Source organism: Oryctolagus cuniculus, chromosome 14 (assembly GCF_051225735.1).
Source record: "Oryctolagus cuniculus isolate XC-2025 breed Fujian yellow rabbit chromosome 14, ASM5122573v1, whole genome shotgun sequence".
Classification (NCBI taxonomy): Eukaryota; Metazoa; Chordata; class Mammalia; order Lagomorpha; family Leporidae; genus Oryctolagus; species Oryctolagus cuniculus.
The window spans coordinates 17,059,596-17,083,552 of NC_142880.1; the positions used below are offsets into that span (position 1 = coordinate 17,059,596).

The 23,957-nt window shown below is 37.5% G+C and overlaps 1 protein-coding gene across 10 annotated transcripts in view; it reads right to left on the reverse strand.

Moving 5' to 3' along the window:
• KIAA0825 (KIAA0825 ortholog) overlaps nt 1-23,957 on the reverse strand; it is a 443,996-nt gene that overhangs the window by 297,890 nt on the left and 122,149 nt on the right. For all 10 annotated transcript variants that reach the window (XR_016220532.1, XM_017344597.4, XM_017344595.4 and 7 more), the window contains 4 exons: nt 18,233-18,394; nt 9,286-9,380; nt 2,803-3,030; nt 1,310-1,575 (listed from right to left, as the gene is read on the reverse strand). Coding sequence is in view for 9 of the 10 variants with exons in the window: in XM_017344597.4 (XP_017200086.4) it covers nt 1,310-1,575; nt 2,803-3,030; nt 9,286-9,380; nt 18,233-18,394 (751 nt within the window). In the remaining variant the exon portion in view is untranslated. The remainder of the gene's footprint in view (nt 1-1,309; nt 1,576-2,802; nt 3,031-9,285; nt 9,381-18,232; nt 18,395-23,957) is intronic.

Consider the following 23,957-nt stretch of genomic DNA (forward strand, 5'->3'; position numbering starts at 1 on the left):
AAGCTATCACACGTTTCACAATTATACCCTTTTTATTTTAAAAATTGTAATTTTGTAGATGTCAATTACCTCATAAACTGTTTTAAAATATTCTGCAGAAATAGAGTGATTTCTGGCACATTTTGTTTATAAATTCAAGTATGAATCATAACATCTGACTACTTATGAGAATTAAAAAATACCGTTTTATTTTACATCAAGTCATTTTTTTACATTTATCTTCAGCTATTTATATTGCTTTGTGTCATAGCTAATGGACTGGGTAGGCTAAATATGGAACACAGAAGAGAGTGGGTGTTTGGCACAGTGGTTATTTCACCTCTTGGGACGCCTGTATCCCACATCATAATGCCTGGTTCAAGTCCCATCTACTCTGCGGCTGATCCACTTTCCCGTGAATGCACACCCTGGGAGGCAGCAGGTGATGCCTCAAGTACTTTTAAGTCCCTGCCACCCACCTGGCAGATCCACCTTGAGCTCCTAACTCCTGGCTTTGTCCCGGCCCAACACTAACTGTTGTAGGCATTTGGGGAGTAAATCAGCTGATGGAAGATATCTACCTGTTTGTCTGCCTTGCAAATAAAATGGGAAAACAAACCAGAAATATGGAATAGACTCTTGGGCTTGCACTGGACTGCTGTGTTCATGAGGTCCTTTGTAAGGGTCCATGTTATGGCTGGAGAGTACAAAGGAAACTGGAAGGCCATGTGATAACAAACATGGCTGGTAATTTTTATCTCTAGCCAGAAAACATGTCTTCTGCTTAGACCATCAATACATGGGCAGTAAGAATGCTATTTGCTTCCCTTTCCAATATTATGGATGCTTTATACCTAAATGGACATCCTAAAATATGTTTCCTTTGGTCATTAGAATAGATTAAAATGCATTTATTCTTGGTGTCAGCTCCTAACTGCCTATTGGCTAGAAACAAAAGACAGAAGTGAGTATTTCATAAATGTGCCTATGTGGAACAAAAACAAGTTTATTTTCCCTTCTCAGGGTCGATCAATATAACGTGCCACGTAAAATGGAAGAGGAACATTTTGTCATGTCTGTAACAACAGACAGCAACTGGTGAACCCTTGTGAAGGTGGCATTAGAGACTACCTTTCTTCCTACGTATCTTGTTTAATGCTTCTTGCGGTCCACCTTCTTGACATCTCCTGGTCCAGACAAATGAGAATAATTGACCTTGTTCATGACTATTTTCTCCTTCTCAGACATTACCATCATCTCGCTCCTATAGTATCCGAAGGTCACATGTTCCTGTTAGCACAGCTATCGACTTAATTTAAGTGACACTCACTTTTTAGTAGTTTCTTTCATCAAATTGTCATATTGCGTGAAACGCTGGAAGACATACACCGCTGAGGATAGCAGTGCGGGCAGGTTTTTCAGGGGTGCTTTGGAAGGGACCTCCTTGCTTCTCTCTCGCAGTCTCGCCAGGACAGCTGTTGCCACTTTATAACAGGCCTCCACCAAGTTTTCTCTAATTTCCGGAAGAGAATCATCTCTGCATGCCAGAGCCAGTGGAAGCATTGTGTCAAGTTTTTCCATGATGTCAGAACAAAACTGGGAAGAAATAAAATGTGGCACTGAGTTATTTGTACTCTGACAGCACCGTGTAATTTATGGACAGTGGAGCCAAATTCCTAAATAATGAATTTGGCATCAAACATAAATATAATGATGCCGCTTTATAATAATCAATTTCTCAGTTGTAGAAAGTTGAATGTTTTATGTCAAATAAGGAAATACCAAAATGATGCTTTTCTATATATAACTTTCAATCCTTATGTTTACCAGACAGGCATTATGAAAAACGCATGAACCAACTTTACATGACAATACCTTTATTTGTAGTTAATAGAACCCAGAAGATACGTATTCTACATATTAATGTTTGCATTATTTTTTAACTTACTCTAATTTTCTTTTGGTCCATTTCCATAAAATATTTTTTTTCTTTAAGGAAATACCACATGTAAGTGTCAGTTTAATTTAAATAATCTAGATGCATCAGAAACAACCTCATGCAACATCTTACTGGTAAGGAATCTGCAACTTCACCAGTGATGTCTCTAGCTTTTTACTGCTTATCATGTACCTATGTGTTTGCAATGGCCAAGGGAGGCATTGTGGATGGGACTGTGACAACTGCCTCCACATGAGACCAGCCAACAGAATACCCAGGGGAATGTTCTAGAGCCTCAGGGAGACAGCAGCAGCAGGAGGCCTTCTTCAAGGACTCTCTTTGAAGAAACATCCCCATCATAGGCTGCTGAGCTCACTTTGGACTTCAGGCTAAAGAACGCTATTTATCTATTTCCTATTTTCGCGATATGTACTGTGACATTCAAAACACATGTAAAGATGTAAGACCGAGGATAATGGAACAGAATGTTCACTAATGTGTGAATAGAGATTTTTAAATCGCCCTAAGACAAGACAGTACTCCTGCCAAGCTCCTAAGTTCTTCCTGCAGTCATTGGAAGGGCTAACCCAAACAGGCTGCTTTCTAATACTGTTTTTCCCAGCTCAGCCACGAAGTCACAGAGGCCCCACTTCTGGTTGCCTCAGACTTCTGGAGCAACAAGCTAGCAACAGCTTCAAGCCTCCTTTGGTAGCAGTGGCCCAGGGATACCAGAGGCAAAAGCTGGTATCGAATCAAGAACCAAGTATTTGGCAAGTGCCTCCACCATTTGATCTACAGATTAGTTTTGCAATGTCTTCTATTAAAAAAAAAAAAAGTCCCAGTGTACTAGTCAGCAGTTGGAAGGGAGTTAATCTGATACTTGCCTTTGCAATTTTCTTTGGTTGCTCCTCCTGAGGGAACTCGTGGCCATCTTGCCAAACCTGCTGGACATTTACAAGGTTCACAGCATAGCTCACAGTTGAAGACCTTTCATTCTGTTCCTCTTGGAGAATTCTCGTGGAAAAATCTTCAATTGCAGTTGTTATACTATCTGCCACGGGAAGAGACACTTCCTTAAAGGCACTTCTCCAGCCAAAATCTAGCAGAGTATCCTGAAATATAAATTTATATACAGTCATGTTAATCTTAACTGAGCAACCAATGTTTCCATTGTTACAGATATAAAATTACTACTTTATTCCAACATGTTGAATATCGCTCTTTGACATACCGTAAAACCCATTCTTACAAACTGAAAAACATTGCCTACCAAATAAAGCAATATACAAAAACATGGGCCTTCTTTATACACAGTAATATACTGGCATTTTATTCTAGCTCGTCAGATTTAATAAAACTTTTTCCAAAATTTAATCTCTTAAATATAGTTCAATAAAACCATCTTTACAAGAGCCAAAAGCTACACTTACTATTTATCACACAAAGCCACTTTAAATTCATATACTTAATAAATTCTAAATTAGATTTTTATAGTCTTTTTTATAGTTTATTGTTAACAAGTATTGTAACATAAGACAGCATTTAATATTCACTCTTTTATTTCTTTTTCACACTCAGAAATCCAGACAAGCCAAAAAATAGCAATAAGAAATAAATTTCTCAGAGAAAACACTACTGTACCTTTTTGAATTTTTACTTGCTTAGAATTTTATTTAGTCTCTCCACTCCTACAATGGTAAGCGGCACTATTTTTGTTCCAGAAAATGAGGAATTAAAATGATCTACATTGCTCTGCATGTTGAGGCAGGAGCTGACGTTGTCTTATTCCCTTTTTTTTTTTTTTAAACTTTTGGTCTATGGTTCATATGGAAAAATGTTTATGAATGTGTATTCCCCCAAGCCCTCTAATGTTCTCCAAAGTACTGAAATCATGGGTAGAAAGCTGAACCTATGCTTCAAATTAAACCTCCCCTGTTTCAGTGTAGCTTTGTTTATACTAACTTGTCACCTAGTTCGACTTCAGAAAGACCCTGGGCTCCATATCCATGACTCAATTACTTGTGTTTCTTGATCTCAGCTTTTTTGGTAGAAAAATAAAAGAGCTGAATTGGATTATTTCTATGGTCCTTTTCAGTCTAAAATTACTGAGATTATAATCATTAGCCTATTTTTCTTATTTGGATTCCCCTACTTAGCATTCAATACTGTACAAAGTAATAAAACTGACTCATTTTCTTTTTTTGTTTTTAAAGATTTTACTTATTTATTTGAGAGGTAGAGTCACGGACAGTGAGAGGGAGAGACAGAAAGGTCCTCCCTCTGCTGGTCCACTCCCCAGTTGGTTGCAACAGCCTCAGCTATGCTGATCCAAAGCCAGGAGCCAGGAGCCCCCTCCTGGTCTCCCATGTGGGTGCAGGGACCAACTTCTACTGCCCTCTCAGGCCACAGCAGAGAGCTGGACTGGAAGAGGAGCAGCCGGGACCAGAACCGGTGCCCATATGGGATGCCGACGCCGCAGGCGGAGGATTAACCAAGTGAGCCATGGCGCCAGCACCAAAACTGACTCATTTTCTAGAACTAAAATTCTATGACTCCATGACTCTGCAAGCAGAGAAAGTGATTCTTGTTCCTATTACGCTCATAATTAATATGCAACTAAACTTCCCTTCCTAAAGTTTATTTGGACCTTTTGCATCTTAAAGAATGCAAACACGTATCCCTGATCTTGTCTTTGCACAAAATTTACCAATTCCTGAATCCACTCAACTCAGGGAGTCTTGTTTCTCAGATGTTAAACTTTGGAGTGGTGTGGGTATAGCTCTATGCTTTAACAGGAATTCTTTAGGGAACATTTGATAGAAATATAAAATGGAATCTACCTCCATGAAGATTAAAACAACAATAAAAAAACTGGATTTCTGTTATCCCCATCATGATATGTCTATTCATTAAAAATTCATTCATTCATTGAAATATGTTCTGGTAAAAACTACCATTAACTGCCATGGCTGGGGTGACAATGGCGTGTGTGTATGTACCACCACACAAGCACAATGATTACTTTATTACTCATAAAAATATGTGACTATAATACATTGGTTCAAAGGGATCACATAAACAAGACTAGTGTCTGCAAATACTAACTGATAGAATAAAAAAAGGGAGAGAACGATCCAACATGGGAAGTGAGATACACAGCAAACTCATAGAATGGCAGATGTCCTAAATAGCACTCTGGCCTCAGAATCAGCCCCTAAGGCATGCGGATCTGGCGGAAAAGCCCATGAGAGTATTTCAGGCATGGAAAGCCAAGACACTCTGGCAAAACAAACAAACAAACAAAAAACCTAAATGAAATATCTCCTCGAGTGATATCCCAGTTCAAAGAACAGGTCATCAAAGAAGGAGGTACCTTTCTCTGAAGGGAGGAGAGAACTTCCACTTTGACTACGACCTTGTCTAAATATGATCAAAGCCGGTGAACTCAAAAGGCTTCCATAGCCTTGGCAACTCATGACAAGAGCCTGGGGTGATTACTGATGCCATAAACAAGAGTGTCATTTTGTTAAGTCAACAACAGGAGTCACTGTGCACTTGTTCCTCATGGAGGATCTGTGTCCTTAATGTGCTGTACATTGTGATTTAATGCTATAACTAATACTCAAACAGTATTTTTCACTTTGTGTTTCTATGTGGGTGCAAACTGTTGAAATCTTTACTTAGTATATGCTAAACTGATCTTCTGTATATAAAGAGAATTGAAAATGAATCTTGATGTGAATGGAAGGGGAGAGGGGGTGGGAAAGGGGAGGGTTGCGGGTGGGAGGGAAGTTACGGGGTGGGGAAGCCATTGTAATACATAAGCTGTACTTTGGAAATTTATATTCATTAAATAAAAGTTAAAAAATAAAGAAATCAAGCAATTAATAGCTGCCTTTAAAAAGAATACAGAAAATCTTTAGTTACTCAAACCTCCTTCTAAAAATCTATTTTTTCCATGAAATACTATATGCTGACTTACTCTTTCCATTTGATATTTGGTGTCATACATATTCCAGTTGAAATACAGAACTTTGTTGATTGATCCAAGAATAAAAAAGAGAATCATGGGACTTTTTGTACTGGCTGCCAAGTATATATACACACACATATACAAAGACATGAACACACATATATACACACACACACACACACAATGGAATATTATTCAGCTATAAAAAAGAATGAAATTCTACCCATTGCAGCAAAATGGATTCAACTGGAGGACATCATGTTGTGTGAAATAAGCTGGACACAGAAAGACAAATACCACATGTTCTCCCTTATACATGGGAGCAAAAATTTAAAAAACAAGAGAAACAAAGAAATGGCTGTGTTTATCAGCACTGCTGCAAATACAGTTTTGTGAAACTCTGTTTTACACCTTTGTGAAACCAGTGGTTAATAATGTTATACTATAGCTTTAATGATCTGTGTTTACTTTAAAATTTACTGTATATGGGTGAAATGATCATTTTCCATTCAATTATTGTTTATATTCCCACTAAACTAGGGTCTTTTTACTTTTTACTTGTTAAACTTCTTATTTGGTGAAGTATTAAGCTCTTTCACTGTAATATAAATTTAAAATATGCTATCTTAAAAGAAAGAAATAAAGGGAGAGGGAAGGAGGGTGAGAGGGAGACAGGAAAGGAGGGGAGGAAATCTTACATTCTTAGAACTGTATCTATCATCTATATTGAATTGCTTAAAAACTAAAATAAAAATAAAAAATAAATAAAAGTTTATCTGATGCATACATTTCTGAGATCCATGCATCCTTTTGCTTTTTTTTTTTAAATTTTATTTATTTTTACTTACTTAAAAGGCAGAGTGACAGACAGTAAAAAAGACGTATTTATAGCAGAGTATGTTAAGTAGCCACTGTGGTCTCTATCGGAGTGCTGGTTCCAGGCCTGGCTATCCTGCTTCTGATCCAGCTTCCTACTGATGTTCCTGGGAAGGCAGTGGAAGATGGCCCAAGTACCTAGGCCTCTGCCATCCTTGTGGGAGAAAAGGATGGAGCTCCTGGCTCCTGGCTTCTGTTCTGGTCATTTGGGCTCTGTCTGTACCTCTGTCACTTTGCGTTTCAAATAAAATAATGAGAGAGAGAGAGAGGGAGAGAAGGAGGGAGAGAAGGAGGGAGGGAGGGAGAGAAAGAGAGAGAGAGAATCTTCCATTTGGCAGTTCACTTCCCAAATGCCTGCAACAGTCAGAGCTAGACCAGGCTAAAGTCAGGAGCCAGGAACTCCATCCGGGTCTCCCACGTAGGTAACAGGGAGCCAAGTACTTGAGGCATCAACTGCTGCCTCCAAGAACGTGCATTAGCGGGTCTGGCATTGTGGCACAGGGGGTAAAGCCATCGCCTTAGACACCAGCATCTCATACGGGAGCTAGTTCGTATCTTCACTGCTCCATTTCCACTCCATCTCCCTGCTACCACACTTGGGGAAACAGCAGAAGATGGCCAAATATTTGGGCCCCCACCACCCACATGGGAAACCCAGAAGAACTCCTGGCTCCTGACTTTGGCCTGGCCCAGTGCTGGCCATTGTAGCCATCTGGAGAGAGAACCAGTACACGGAAGATCCCTCTCTCTCTCTCTCTCTCTCTCTCTCTCTCTGTCTTTCCCTCTCTCTGTAACTTTGACTTTCAAAATAAATAAATAAATAAATCTTAAAAAAAAAAAGTCTATTAGCAGGAAGCTGGATCAGAAGCATAGGCAGGACTTGACTCCAGGCACCGTGATATGGGATGTGGGTGTCCCCAAGTAGTGGCTTAACCAGCTGTGACACATCTACCCCACGCATGCTATTTTCATAAACTTTTTGAAGACCTCACTATGACAAAGTTCAAAATTGCTTTGCACCAAAATAAACTTATCTTTTAATTCAATTTTCCCTGAACTTTTCAAAGAATCCTTGACTTACCAAATGCTGTTAGTACTGACTTTGATTTCTGGTTAAAGCAGAAGTTATAAATGAATTTTCTTAATTATTTCCCTCACGTTCTAGGCTGAAACTCTGTTAAGACTATATGTTCTTGGGGCTGGCGCTGTGGCATAGTGGGTAAAGCTGCTGCCTGTAGTACTGGCATCCCATATGGGCACTGGTTTAAGTCCTGGCTGCTCCACTTCCAATCCAGCTCTGTGCTATGGCCTGGGAAAGCAGTAGAAGATGGCCAGAGTCCTTGGGCACCTGAACTCAAGTGGGAGACCCAAAGAAGCTCCTGGCTCCCGGCTTTGGATTGGCCCAACTCTGGCTAGTGTGGCCAACTGGGGAGTGAACCAGCAGATGGAAGACCTCTCTCTCTTTCTCTCTCTCTCTCTCTCTCTCTGCCTCTCCTTCTCCTTCTGTGTAACTCTTTCAAATAAATAAAGAAATAAACCTTTCAAAAATATTTATTTAAAATAAAAAAGACTATACATTCTCTTACCATCTTTAATATTTATCTAGCACATCAGTCAGGACCCATTCAGAAATAAAACCACTTGAAGTATTACAATAGGAAGAATTTTAATGTAGGGTGTTGGTTAGCTAGGTGATGGAAGATTCTAGGAGCCACACATGGGCTTTGAAATATAACAGATACTAATATAGAAGGAAGCCTCAACCAGCCCCAGGGCTGCAGGAACAATGAACAGGAACTGTGCAGTGGGAGACTGATTCCTGGGGCCACCAACTGATCTGTAGCCAAGACAGATCTGCCAGGTAGAACTGCGATCAAACAGGGAAGGCTGTATGGTGGGAGCACCGTCTGCCCAGGAGATAAAGTTGAAGTCACAGCCACTACCTGAAATGTTTTCTAAAACACAGTAGACGAGGGAAATATCCTAGCTTCTCTGCAGCTCCCATACTCCAGTCCCCAGTCAAGGCCTTTAGCTGGCCAAACCTCCCAAGAATCCAGAGAGAAAGGGATCCTGGAAGACTTAATTCTCTACAACACGGAGCCAAGCAGAAGAGTGGTGCCAGGTCCTGAGTACACATGAGCAAGGCAAGGCACACAGCACCAACGGGCCTGCTCCAGTGGTTCCTTCCCTTTCTCTCTTAATCATTTTTTCACTTTCCAATGACTATCTGTAGCCCACATCTGCAAAGTACAGAACCTGAGTTAGGATGAGAGCAAACATCCCTTCACTTCCATCTCCCTATTCTTCCCATGGAAGACACTGGCCAAGAGACAAGGGTCCCTGCTAAACTGAATTTTTGTCAAAAGCTTATAAGCCAATTTTTAATCAGGAATTATTACTGACTTTTTTAATGGCAAAGGGTAAAACTCAAGGCATTCTGATCCATAATGCATTTATAGACATGGATGATGACACTACATCTGAATAAGGTGAACACCACTCTTTTCTCCTCTCTTACCTCTTTTACTGGCAACAACTGCTCTGAAGGAACACTGGTTTCATTTGCTCTAGATTTTTCTGTTAAAAGTTCTCTACAGGATTTCTCCAGAATCCCTAAGAAATAGAAAAGAAAACAAGCATACAAAATATATATTTTTTTAAAAAAACAAACCTTACTCATTGTGTGATTAACAGGTTCAGGTTAAAATTAATTATACAGAAAAGCTCTACCCACAGTGTATACATACATATATATAGGCACACATATAACAATATGCAGGGAATACAGGAAGCAGAAATACATAGGTAATACAGTAGAGTAGGAAAAATTACCCTCTTAATAAGCATGTTAGTCATTAATTCAAAAAACACAAACACAAGAACAGACATGAAATATTCCCTCACTTCTAAAACTGGAACAGTTTTTTAACAGTTATTTTTATAATTAATAAACTCTTTTCCATGACAAGAAAATAACACTGGACAAGATTAATAAATAAATATTTCCAAGACAAATCTAATTTTCCAGTAAAGTTACATTAATAACAGTTTGATTCAATATGAATAATTTAGAATTTACCTTTCTAAAAATGTTTATCTTTGCTGTTCCTTATTTCAGGAAGGGAAGTATTTTTTTTTCTCATACAGCTTTGAACTTTTATTAGAAGAGGTAAAAGGAACGCAGAGTGTTTAATCAGACCAGACAGAATGGAAGCATTTTGTACAGTGCAAAAAAGTTTTGCCAGTCTACTGGGTTACTGGCTTGTTCACCTAGCACATACTCTGATCCTGAGAAGAACGGAATGATTAATGTGCTAAGAAACAGTCTTTAAATGTAGTGCCTGATGATTTAATTTCTTTTCACTTATTTTTGATTTGAAAGGTTGTGTGTGTGTGTGTGTGTGTGACAGAGAGAGAGAGAGAGAGAGAGAGAGCGAGCGAGTGCAGAGAGAGAGAATGAGAATATATGACTCTTTCCATGCATTGGTTCATTCTCCAAATGCCCGTAACATCCAGGGCTGAATAGGCCTAAATCAGGAGCTAAGAACACAATCCGATTCTCCCATATGGGTGGCAGAGATCCAAGCATTTGAGTCATGACCTGCTGCCTTGTAGGATGTGCATTAATAGTAGGAAGCTGGAATTGCGAGTGGGAATCAGGACTCAAACCAGACACTGTAATATGGGATACAGGAGACCTAAATGGGTGATGTAATCACTGTGCCAAATGCTTGCCCAGGATTTAACTTCTTAAATGAACAAGGAAATTAACGTTTACTTTTTACTCTTATCCTACATTGCTAATATGAAAATGAATTAAACACAAAAGAGTATTTATTTTAAAGATTATATATGTTTGCACATCAAATATGAATATAATCTACATATAGATTTTAAGCAAGTTAAACTTGGAAAAGCACTCTAAAGGCATACTTCCAGAAGTTCACAGAGGAGCAGGCTTTTAACCTAGCAGCTAAGACGCTGGTCAGGATGCTCACATCCCACATGAGAGCCCTGAGTTTGGTGTCTGGCTCTAGCTTCCAGCCAATGCAGAAACTGGGAGACGGCACATAACAACCCAAGTAGTTGGGTCCCTGCCACTCTTGTAGGAGACGTGGATTGTGTCTCTGGCTCCTGTCATGGACTCCCAGCCATTGCAGACATTTGGCAAATGAGAACATGGATAGGAACTCTGTCTATTTGTGTCTCTCTAGCCTCTTCAAGGAAAAGTCTGTGGAAAATGGATTTAAAAGACGAGTTGATTTTGCTGCAAAAAATTTTGAAATCCATGCATATATGTATATGATGATGAATTATGTACTATGATCTATTTTAACTTTTCTTTTCCATTTATCAAGAATTTTCAGAACCAGTTTCTCCTTACACTCTTGGACAAAGCAAATTTCACAGTCTCGCCAATTTTATCAGTAGGGATTCTGACCAACAGAGTCATAGAGTATACATGTGTGGTTGATTTGCTTTTTTCGGCCTCTAAATGTGGTTCTATGAACATAATTCTGAATCATTTCTAAGGAATAAAGTTCACAGAAATGAAAATATTTTGTTCTGATATTAAGCTGGTTTCAATATTCTTGTCCAAACAGTATACTAAAGGTAAATATTCCATTTAGTAGACAGTAACACCATCTTTTTGGCAAATTTTATCAGAGATTATATATTTTGAGGAAATAGAGATAACTAATATTTCTTAATCATTTTTGGATTTATGAGCATTTCTGAGAATTTCATTATTGTGACAGAGCATACCTTACAAAATTGTATAATATGAGTGGCAAGCACTTATGCACGCGCGCGCGCACACACACACACACACGTGAGGACATACCTTTGGGTGCTCCCAGACCTCTGTAAATCTCATTCATAAACACTATGGGCCCATGCACTGCAATTTAACAACCCTGTTCCATTACTCAAGACTCCTAACAACATAGAGAAGGTTTTAAACTCAAATAAGTGTTACACCATTTAACCTAAAATGCTTTTTCCAATGACTCGTGCTTTAGATTTTTTAAAGACAAAGGCATTTGGACTGGCATAGTGGCATAGCGCGTAAAGCCGCCACCTGTGACATCAACATCCGACATGGGCACCAGTTTGAGTTGCAGCTGCTTCCCTCCAGATCCAGCTCCCTGCTAATGGCCTGGAAAAAGCAGTGGAGGATGGTGCAAGCAGTTGGGACCCTGCTACCCATGTGGAGACCCAGATGAACCTCCTAGCTCCTGGCTTTAGCCTGGCTCAGCCCTGACCATTGTGCTCATCTGGAGATTGAACCAGCAGATGGAAGAGCCTTGCTCTCGCGCGCTCTCTCTCTGTCTCTCTCTCCTTCTCTAATTCTGATTTTCAAATAAATAAATCTTAAAAAAAAAAAGAGGTGATGGCATTATAAATAAGGATAAATTATAACACAGAAATAAAATCTATTTTAGTCATGGATTTTAAAATAAGGAAAAATAAAACGTTTGAAAATCTGGAACATTTTTTCAAAAGATCTGTATAGAGGAAACTTTTTTGGACACAAAGGTAGTAGCCATATAAGAATTCTGTACAACAAAATTAGCACTGAGAGTCCAAACAGAGACAACAAACTGACATGACAATCTTCGTCAAAATGGGCATCTTTTTAAAAACTAGATTTTATTTATTAAGAGGATATTTATATTTACAGAAAAAATGATAAAAAAAATTAGAGTATCTGTATATTTTCTCTCTACCCTTAGTTTTCCCTGTTAACATTTTGAAACAATGTACATGTGTTACAACTGATGAATAATTGTTAAATCATTATTAACAAGTCCACAGTTTAGATTCATTCTTTCTATTGTGCAATTCAATAGGTTTTGTCAAATACAAGTACTGTACATACCACTATTGCTCTAACAATCCCTCTGTACCATGTATACATCACTTTCCCCTTCCCCAGGAGAGCAACCACTCATCTTTTTACTTTCTCGACAGTTTTGCCTTTTCCATCGCATACAGTTGAAATCACACAGCATGCAGCCTTTCAGATAGTCTCCTTTCACTTAGCGAAATGCATTTAAGGTTCCCCATGTTTTTTCATGGCTTGACATCTCATTTCTTTTTGTTGATGAATAATATTCCGTTGTATTGATATACCACAGTTTGTTTATCCACTCACCTACTGAAGAACATCCTAGTTGCTTCCAAGTTTTGGCAACTATAAATAAGGCTGCTATAAACATTCAGATGCAGGTTTTTGTGTGGACTTAAGACTTAAGTTTTCAACTCATTTGGATAAATACCTAGGAGTGCAATTGCTGGATCATATGGTAAGACTATGTTTAGCTTTGTAAGGCACTGCCAAACTGGCTTCCAAGGAGACTGTACCATTTTGCATTCTTAACAGCAATGAATGAGCATTCCTATTTCTCCACATTCTTGCCAGAATTGGTCCTAGTTAGTGGTTTGGATTTTAGCCATTCTAATAAAATAGATAGGGGTGTCTTGCTTTAGTTTGCATTCTTCTGATGACATATGATATTGAGCACCTTTTCAAAAGCTTATTTGACATTTGTATACCCTCTTTGGTAAGGTCTCTGCTCAGATCTCTTACATATTTTTAAACTGAATTGCTTATTTTCTTGTTCAGTTCTTTGTATATTTTGGATACAAATCCTTTATCACATATATGTTTTCAAAATTTTTGTAGTTAATCTGTGGCTCATCTTTTCATCTGCTTTGCAACCATGCTTTTTACTTTGCAACTAAACTTCAGAAACTTAGTCTTCAGATATGACTGCATATATAAAAGCACAGTTTTGTGAAATTTGCCAGACCATTGTCTGTAGTAACCAATGAAGTGGGGGGAAAAAATCCCAATCATCCATCAATGAATAGGTGGTTAAATTTTGATACATGAATCAATGGAAAGCTATTCAACTGTTACAAAGAATGAGGTGTTTCTACATTTTCTGAATTGTTAATAAAAAGCAACATCTGTATAGTATGACAAGGTTTTATGTTATTTTAACATGGAGATATACAGGGGAGTCATCGCTCAGGAGACAGAAACTAGACAAGAGAGGTGAAAAAAGAATTAAATAATACATAATAATAAATAATTATTATATATAATAATTAAATAATAGAGTTTTAGTATATGCATGTAACACATTGTTCAATGATGATTTTTACAGAAGAAAAAAGTAATACATATCAAGTTGTGAATGACATGAAGCAACAACACATGGATTCTTAATGTCACTTTACCTTTCTACAAGTAGCTCAGAAAACTAGCTTATTGAAAAGGTACTTACCCTGGAAAAAGAAGACTAGCTTGCAGTATATGCTTTGCGGGTATGTTTCTGAAAATACCTACCTGCCACTGAGTAGCTATAGTTTAAGTCTTACAAAAAACCGCTAATTATCTTGTATTTATCATTTCACTCCCAAATACATTATGTTTATTCACTAAATGTAATGTGCTCAGATGTTTATACAAACCATCTGCCTATTTTCAAGATGAGTAAGAAAAAAAAAAAAGAGAAGCTTTCCAAGACTTCTCTTGTCGGTGAGCAATTCTAGAGTAGGATAGAAAATGCATGATCAAGCAATTATAATAACCTTTAAAATATAATGCTCCCCTCCCCAATTTAAAAACTATTTTAAAAACTTAATATTACACATGAAAGGAAAGGGGATCATTTTTAGGAATGATTAGTAACACCAAATTCACACTAATAAGATACGTGTGGTTTTAATAAATTGTGGTGTTTTCATATGTCTTTGGAATTCAAAATGGTCAATTTCAAAAGTTGGCAATGCAAGACTTCATGAGCTCTGTGAACATCTGCAGAATCATTTCATGTATTTTTTAAATACATGGAAAAGGCCATACCCTTTTTTATCACTGTGTAGAGAGAGGGTAGTCCATTCTTGGCTCAGGGCTCTAACATATACTTATTGGCTAGCTATCAACACTGGTTTCTTTAAGAGCACGCCTAGATTAGGGACTTCAGAAGAGTGCAGAGGGTCACAAGAAAGCCAGCTGCTCAACAGCCTCCCCTACAGAGTTCTCTGTGGTTCATTTTTCACTCGTGGTTAGTTTCCACACTGCCGCTTTCTTTCAGAGAGAGTAGAGCTTGGCAGTACTTCCCTGTGACATCCACTTTCACACCCAAATTGGTCTTCATAGGTTCCCATTGTGTGCACTACAAAGCAACTTGCCTTGTTGGCGGCTCTAAGTGGGAACTACAAGTCTTTCTTTTCTTCACTGCTCTTTTCTGGCTCACAAGCAGCCTCCCACCAAAAGCTGAATCTGTAGAAGAGACTACATCCAAGAGATAATACCATGAAAAAGTATGAAGAGAAGCCCAGGTGGCCACCTTGCAAATTTCCAATGTGGAAGCCTTCGACCTCTCTGCCCAAGAAACAGCTAAAGTCCTAGAGTAATGAGCTTTACAAACCCTAGGAGCCTCTTTACCTTAACTACATACGCCTCCCTAATACAATCCCTTAACCATCTAGCTAAGGAACTCTTAGAAGCCATTTGACCCCTCTTAAGACCCCCTAAGAGTACAAACAATCTTTCAGAAGATCTGAAATCTTTGATTCTTCTGAGACAAACCCTACGTGTTCTTCTTACATCCAATTGAAGCAGCCATCGCTCTTTGTCATTGCTGGGGCTAAAGAAAAATGAGGGCCAAGAAACCTCCTGGTTTAGATAAATCTCAGATGCCACCTTTGGAAAATTTGAGGAACTGCCCAAAGAACAACTTTATTCTGAAGGAGCGTTAGAAATGTCCCATATATCAAACCCAAGGTCACTCCCCAAGATATCACCACCTAAAAGAAATGAAGTAAGGTACCATCACAGTGAAATAATGTGCTATCGTTTTCTGAAATGATGAAAATAGGAAACCATCACATTATGACCAAACAAAAGCAAATAAATATGACTCAATATCTTCTTCCTTAGAAAGTATTTCTTGTGTCTCTACAATATTCCTTGTCCACTGCCAATTGGGATAAGTCTATGTTATAATAGTAAACATCAAAGTAAAAAGTAAAATATTTGGTTAATCATCTTCACATTTTTTCTATGTGACGTTAAGCACCTGGACATTTTTAAAACATCTGGACAATGAGGAAAAAACCCTCACTTTTCATCAGATTGTTTGGGTTACACAGACATAGTAGGTAACTCTTTCCAAGATCTTTATTACCAAAATATGCTCCAATCAAAATAAATACACAGGAAACTAAGTTACTTGCTCTCTTTATTTTTTCCCCATTCTTTCCCACACAAGATTTCTAAGCAAAACGCTAACTATCAGGAATACTCAATAGCTAACTTAAGAAACATTTGGTTTCTTTAATCATCCATTTCAAGGAATGTTTTACTTCCTGATTTAAGAAACCAATGATTTTTATAAGAATGGATTAACTTGGATACACTGAATAAAGCATTTAAGATTTTTTCTTGACAATTTCCCTCATGATCACTCTTCTCAGGGAGCCATTTACATAAAGTTGTGTCAGATTAAGTCAATCTTGGCTTTGGTAAAAAAATATGAATTTCAACAATGAAAAACACATATATCACAAGGGAAAGTTCTGGTACTCAGACATTTCTTACACTCACCCTTCAAAACTCCTACATACTGTGTTCAATAATTCACAAATGTATTTATATAGTACACTATTATTAATGTGATAATGAAGTTACTTTTATCTACCAAACCACTTACACATTGACAAATGGAGAGTAAAACAGTATACAGTAGAATAATTAAATATTGGCTCTGTTGAGTTTTAGTCTCAAATACACAGCATTTGAAAATCTGCATATTATTTAATCTTAATCTAATGGAATTGAACAGGCTTTTTCTTTTTTCTACATTTTCCTGAAATCCACACATCAAATCTTTGCTTCCATTCTTGGTCATTTCAGTTTTATATCTTTATAATTTCTCTCTAAAACAATTCTAATTTTCAACTTCTGCTGTCTTAAAAAGAATAAAGTTCTCAGAATTGACCTAAATTCCCAAGAGCTTGGCTTAGGACCAAAACAAGATGATTTCAAATGGGTAGGAGCTGAGTTTTTTGGATTACATTCCGTTGGTTGGTCCACACTCAGAAAAGGTCTACTAAAAATGTGGATGTGAGATGCCAGATCTCAGCTAGACATGATGGATGAGTATTACACCAAATCGCAACTGTTCAAAGCATCAATATGTCAATCAAAAACCAGGATGTCACATTTCTCTATTCAGATCTCTCTTTGACCACCCAGTCAACTCCATCTAGAAGGCCACATAAATCTCACATTAGCTTCTAATTAAATCCATTTTTTCATTCAGCCTCTTAATTTTTAGATTTTCTGTATGACATTTTTATTATTTTCCCTTTTTTGATTAATATTGGAAATTTGTAAACCACTTCCATTATTCTTAAAATTATCTCCAAATTTGTAAAAGTGACTTACATTATTTACTTTAAAATTGTGCTATCTAAACTTAACCTGAAACATAGAAGTCCAATAAACTATGCTTAATACAAAACAAACTCCAAACTCCAACACTGTAACTTTTCTAACATTATTTATACTGCCAAAGGAAAGAAAGAAACACCGAAATAAGCATGTTGAGTAAACTAAATGCAATTTTCCCTGAGAAATCAGGTTTAGAGGTTGAAATTTTCTGATTGTGTGTAAGTCACTTGGTTTGGCAGATGCAGCCTCTGCATATGCTCATTCTTCTTAGAATGACATATGGTCGCATGTAAAAGAGACCTTTGTGCATTTCATCCTGATCACAATGAAAAACTTTATAAATATGGATATGACAGCAGAGAATGCACCTTAACCATTATGCCTTTGAATTTTACCTTTAATTTCAATACAAATGGCATAGCTTCTTCAAAGGAATTTTATCAACACTAACTGAAATTTAAAAATTATATAATTATACTTATTATTTTAATAATTCACACTTATGGATTTTTAAAGATATCCTGGACATTCTTTTAAGTATTTTATATATATAAAGTCATTTAATTCTTATAAACCTATTGGAACCCAAAGCATCTAATTCTGGAAGAAAACAAAGAAAATTAATCAAGTCTTGAATGATTACTGTGAAGATGAGAAAACTCAAGTCTAAGGAGAATAAATATGCTGTGGCAGAAGAGGGGTCACTAGATCATCAAGTCTGCTTACTCTTTCCATAAAGCCACACTGTATTTCTTTGGGGTAAAATTTGATCTGATTTTAGCTAAAGACAATTATTCAGATGCTTTGTCAATTAGGATTAAGGGATTCTTCAAATAAAAAGGATGAAAACGTAACCTATGGGATGCATCATACTGAATGTTTACTTAAATAATTTTCTTATGGATTTGACTCAAGTAATGGTATTGATTCACAGTGGCAACAAATAAAAACAAAAATTACAGATTTACAAATTTAAACAAGAGTATATTACCTGAAGTATTCCTGGATATCTTGAGTGATAAAAACAGTTCTTCAAACAATTCTTGGACATTTTTTTCTAGCGTCAAAAGGGATTTTATAAGATGAGATAAGAAACTGAGTTCATCTAAGGAAAAGCAAACGTTTTTTCCTTTCTGTGGGCATTCAGGAGTGACTGAAAGAGAAAATCAATACTGTTGAATATTTTGTTTTCTTAATAAATGTGATTCTATAAACCTTCAAAACTAACAAGCTACTCCATAATTAAAACAAATTAGTTCATTAAGAAACAAATATAGAATCTCCTAGGACAGTCTCTTCTTCTGGGAAGCTGGAGATAAGTATTCTGTTTGATGCAAATGTGACAATTAAATTAGATTGATTCTCACAGTCATAAACAGAAACGTGATTTGTTATTGTAAAATCACATCTTAAACTTGTACAATTTTATTTTTATAAAATCACAGCTTAGCCTTGTACAATTTTAGTTTTTTTGAAGTCTGGCATAACTTGAATCAAACTACAAGGAAACATTAGACAAATCCAAACTGAAGGACAGTCTACAAAAGAGTTGGTCAGCACTTTTTAAGTGTTGTATCAGGAAACAAAAACTAGAAAATGTTCTAGTCTAAAAAGACATGAGCACAGAAATCAATGCATGATCAGCATCATATTTTATTTTATTATGCTATAAAGGACACTATTGGGGTAAATTGGTGAAATCCGAGTAAAGTCTGCAAGTCAAGGACATTATTGTGCGATTGCTTATTTCTTGATTTAGCTAACAGTACTGTGGTTATGAAAGAGATGCCCTTGTTTTTAGGGAATACATGTGGAAATTCAAGGGATCTTCAAAAAGATCACGGAAAATGTACACTACCTTTAATTTAATTTTTCCATGAACTTTTGGAATTCCCTTTAAGGTAAATGTCTGCAAACTATACTCACTTCAGAAAAAAAGTTTTGAGGGGAGAAGGAGAGAAAGCAAACAAATAGGGACAAAATACTAACATTTGGGGAATCTGGATATGAAGGAATTTGGGGAATTCTTTAGTATCCTGGTGACTTTTTGTAAATCTGAAACTAAAATACAAACTTAAAAGAAGCAAATTAATTTAGCTGTTAAATTGTTGAATCTAGACAACAAAATTCATGAAATTAGGTTTTAAAATAATTTGTCTAGGGGCTGGCGTTGTGGCTTAGTGGGTAAAGCCATCACCTGCGAGACCAGAATCCATATGGGCAACAGTTTGGGTCCTGGCTGCACTACTTCTGTTCCAGGTCCTTGCTAATGCGCCTGGAAAAGCAGCAAAGGATGGTCCCAGTGCTTGGGGCTCTATGCCCACATGGGCGACCTGCATGACGTTCTAGTGCCTGGCTTCAGCTTGGCTCAGTGCTGGCCACTGTGGCCATGTGGGGAGTGAATCAACAGATGGAGTCTCTCTCTCTCTCTGTCTCTCCCTCTCTTTCTGTAACTCTGCCTTTCAAATAAATACATAAATCTTTAGAAAATATTTTAATTAGAAAAAACTTGCATAAATACTTGTGGTATCTATTAATTGCATAGGGGTAATACAACTTTAAAACAACATATGTGACTAGTCAAGTCAAGAATTTTAATAAGATTGAAAAACACTTCTGACTCTTTAAGAGTATGACAGGATTATTACATTGTCTTAAAATCTGAATTTATTAGTTTTGACTATGGTTTCAAGTGTTTAAATAATCCTTCCTTTATTAATGCCACTTTTTAAAACACAATAGGGTACTTTAAGCAATCTGTGGGAAATGGAATTAAAAGATGAGTTTACTGGGGCCAGTGCTGTGGCAGACTAGGCTAAGCCTCCACCTGTGGCACCAGCATCCCATTGGGCACCAGTTCGTGTCCTAGGTGCTCCTCTTCCCATCCAGCTCTCTGCTATGGCCTGGAAAAACAGTGGAAGATGGCCCAAGTGCTTGGGCCCTTGTACCCTCATGGAAGACCCAGAAGAAGCTCCTGGCTCTTGGTTTTGGATTGGCTTAGCTCCAGCTGTTGTAGTCACTTTAGGGAGTGAATCAATGGATGGAAGAATCTCTGTCTTTTTCTGTTTCTCTGTAACTCTACCTCTCAAATAAATAAATAAATCTTTAAAAAAGAAAAGTTTATTTTAGTGCAAGAATTTTGAAACCATACATAGTCTTCATAATCTGCATTTCATTAACTTAAATTCTTACATTCATAAATTTCAAAAAAATTTTGTAACAAATTAATTTTAAAAAATTATTTTTTATTTCTTTACTCAAAAGATAGAAACATGCATACACATACATGTACAGAGAGAGAGAGAGACAGAGACAGAGAGAGAGAGAGTAAGTTACCATCTGATGTTTCATTCCCCAAATGCCCACAACAGCTGAAGCTGGGCCATGCCAAGGTTTAGAGTTGGGAACTCCACCCAGGTCTCCTGTTTGGGTGGCAGTGACCTAACTTCTTTAGCCATCATCTGCTGTTTCCCAGGGTGCTCACTGGCAAACGCTGGAATCAGGAGCTGGAGTTGGGTATCTACTCAGATATGGGACACAGTTGTCTCACCTGGTATCTTAACCACTAGGCCAAACACCTGCCCCAAACTTATCTTCTAATTCCATTTCCCACAAAACTTTTGAAGTACCCTCATATATTTTAAGAAGTATCTTGAGGCTTAAAAACAAACTGAAAAATTTTGTAGTTTCCTTAATTAAAATGATAAAGTGCCTTTGGAGAGAAAATACTCAGAGTGTGACTTGTAAATGGATTAGCATCTGGTGACTCTGTGTGAACAAAATAAAAAAAATTGCCTTCGTCATATAGATTTAGAAGGAAAATTCCAAAATGTAACAGTTTTTTGGTAATCCACTTTAGTGAAACTTTAAAATACTGGCATGAAACTTAAAGTCATATGATACAGTTTTTCACTGAGGACAAAAAAACCTTATGGTACCTTTGCAGGGAGGATGAGAAAGAGATGTTTATTAATATAAACTGTGGGCCGGCGCCGCAGCTCCCTTGGCTAGTCCTCTGCCTCCGGCACCGGCACCCCAGGTTCTTGTCCCAGTTGGGGTGCCGGATTCTGTCCCGGTTGCTCCTCTTCCAGTCCAGCTCTCTGCTGTGGCCCGGGAAGGCAGTGGAGGATGGCCCAAGTGCTTGGGCCCTGCACCCACATGGGAGACCAGGAGGAAGCACCTGGCTCCTGGCTAGGATTGGTGCAGCGTGCTGGCCATAGCGGCCATTTTGGGGTGAACCAATGGAAGAAGACCTTTCTCTCTGTCTCTCTCTCACTGTCTAACTCTGCCTGTCAAATATATATATATATATATATATATATATAAAAAACTGTGGAATTTAGTCCTCTTAAGAATCCTTTTAAGAATCTCTTAAAAAATCTGCAAATATCTATACCCTATTTTATCTCTAAATTGACACTGGTCCTCATACATTAAAATTTATCTCTAAATAGGTCTTCATATATCCACTAGTCTTCTATAAGCATGCAGGAGAACAGAGGCATATATAAGATTTTCTCAGAAAAATCACGCCCCAAAAATTAAAAGGAAAGAGAATAAATATGTTATGGGTTATATGATCATTGCCTGATTCCCATTTGGCCTGATTTCTTTTACGTTTTGCCCATGTAGATGAGGGGCTAACTTTAACCTTCTGAAGCTTTCCTTTCGGGTCAAAAATATTTATAAGCCAAATTCTTAGAGACTATGAATTACTTCTAAGCCTTTATTAAAAAAGGTCACTCAACAGTTTAACCAGAAATTAAATGTAGTTCAGAAGTCTTTATAAGGCTTAGTTCTAACTAGATCATTACAAATGTTTATAAGCAAAAGTGCACCCCAAGAAAAACCATTATGGGTCAAGATACTGCAACCTGAGAGCTACTTGTTTAAAATTATGTAGGGGCTGAGAATTCCATATGAAGAGATCCTAACTTCATTATCTGGATTTAGAAGGATCTTGTATTCCAAAAAATATAACAATACAGAAAGGCAAATCCATTTAAATCCAAGGAAATATTCTAACTTAATATGTCTGACCTAAATCTAATCATTTTTGTCCCAAAGAAGCAATGATTATGGTAGAGGCCCATTAATTAGTAGTCCTTGTTTCCTACCACTATTAGCTCAATGTTCTCCCAAAGGGGTCTTGTGAGGGTTCTTAATTTATGGGGAAAATAATTCTGTGATAAATTCATTTTGTAAAAGGCCAATTAGAGCAAAATTAAACACAAAGGATGGAATCGCATTTCCCAAGCTTATTTGACTTATTTTCTCCCTGGTATCTCACAGGACTAGTGTCCTCATCATCACTCCTTAGCTTGTGGTTTCTGTCTGTCTCAGTGCATCTACTCTGTCCCTTAGACTCAACTGGAAACCACATTAGAAAAGGGTTTCTCCCAGCAGAAATTCCCTTTTCCTTCTCCTTCACTAAATTAATCTTTCAATATTTTGAGCATTTTTGTTGGCTCCTCTCCTCCAGCTCACCTCTGTGGAAGCTGTATCTGGATACAATCAGCCTGGGAGTTCTTCCCCCTCTATGCCTGGCATTTATTTATTTATTTAATCACTATAGAACTTGTAGTCTTGCTTCAAAGAAGTCTTGGGCAATCATGTTTATACACAGGCAACTAAATATGGCCTGCTGCCAATCACTGATGTAAAATATCTTAAATACTGATTTTTGCTTTGTTATAGGTTTAGCTTATGATTCTTAGGAAACATAGATTTCCCCTAAATCTCAATCATATTCTAAAGAAAAAAAATTAAATTTCCATTTTAGAGCAAGACTTTAACAGCCACGAAACAATCCATGAAAATGCTAACTAGACAATTCAGGGGTTTTTCTTTCTCCAAAGACATTTGTCCAACTGATAATCATTTGAAAAGCTTCTGTGATCAAAAAAGCTGGGGAGAAACTATGTACTAAATACTCCTTAAAGTGATCCACAATGCAAATTAGCACATTAAAGTCTGCATTTACTTCTATAATACAGTAAAAAAATAAACCTAGTGCTTCTCAAACTTGTTGAATTGGTGAATATCACTTTACTGATACATCTGTTCTACTCACTTCCAAGACATTCTGTCAGGGGGCCGTGGCTCTGGATTCTGGCACAAGCTGAGTAATTACATCTGCTTTGCAGTTTTTCCTTCCTCTCATTGTGATCTGTTGTCTCTGCGACTCATTTCCCCCATACTGTCTTACACTTGTCAACTTCTGCCCCTAAGCGCATCATGATATCTCTTGCAGATCCCCTGAAGAAACTAATGGAAGTCTACTAAGTCCTCCTAGACTCTCTCATTGAAAAAACTCTTGTAGTCAGAGACAGAGGGCTAAACAAGGCCATCTGAAGTCCATATCTGGCATTCATAGGATGGAACAGCTTACGATCTGTATTACTAAAAATGCCCAGGGACCAGTGTTGTGCCACAGGTTAGGCTATAGCTTGCAACACCAGCAATCTCATATCAGAGAGCTGGTTTGAGTTCCAGCGGTTCTGCTTCTGATCCAGCTCCCTGATAATGTGTCTGGGAAAACAGCACAGGATAGTCGAGGTACTTGGGTCCCATGTGGGAGACCCAGATGGAATGCCAGGCTTCTGGCTTTGGCCTGGCACATCCCTGGCTATTGAGGTCATTCAGAGAATGAACCAGTGGGTGAAAGATCTCAGTCTCTCTCTCTCAATCTGTCACTTTGTCTTTCAAAGAAATAA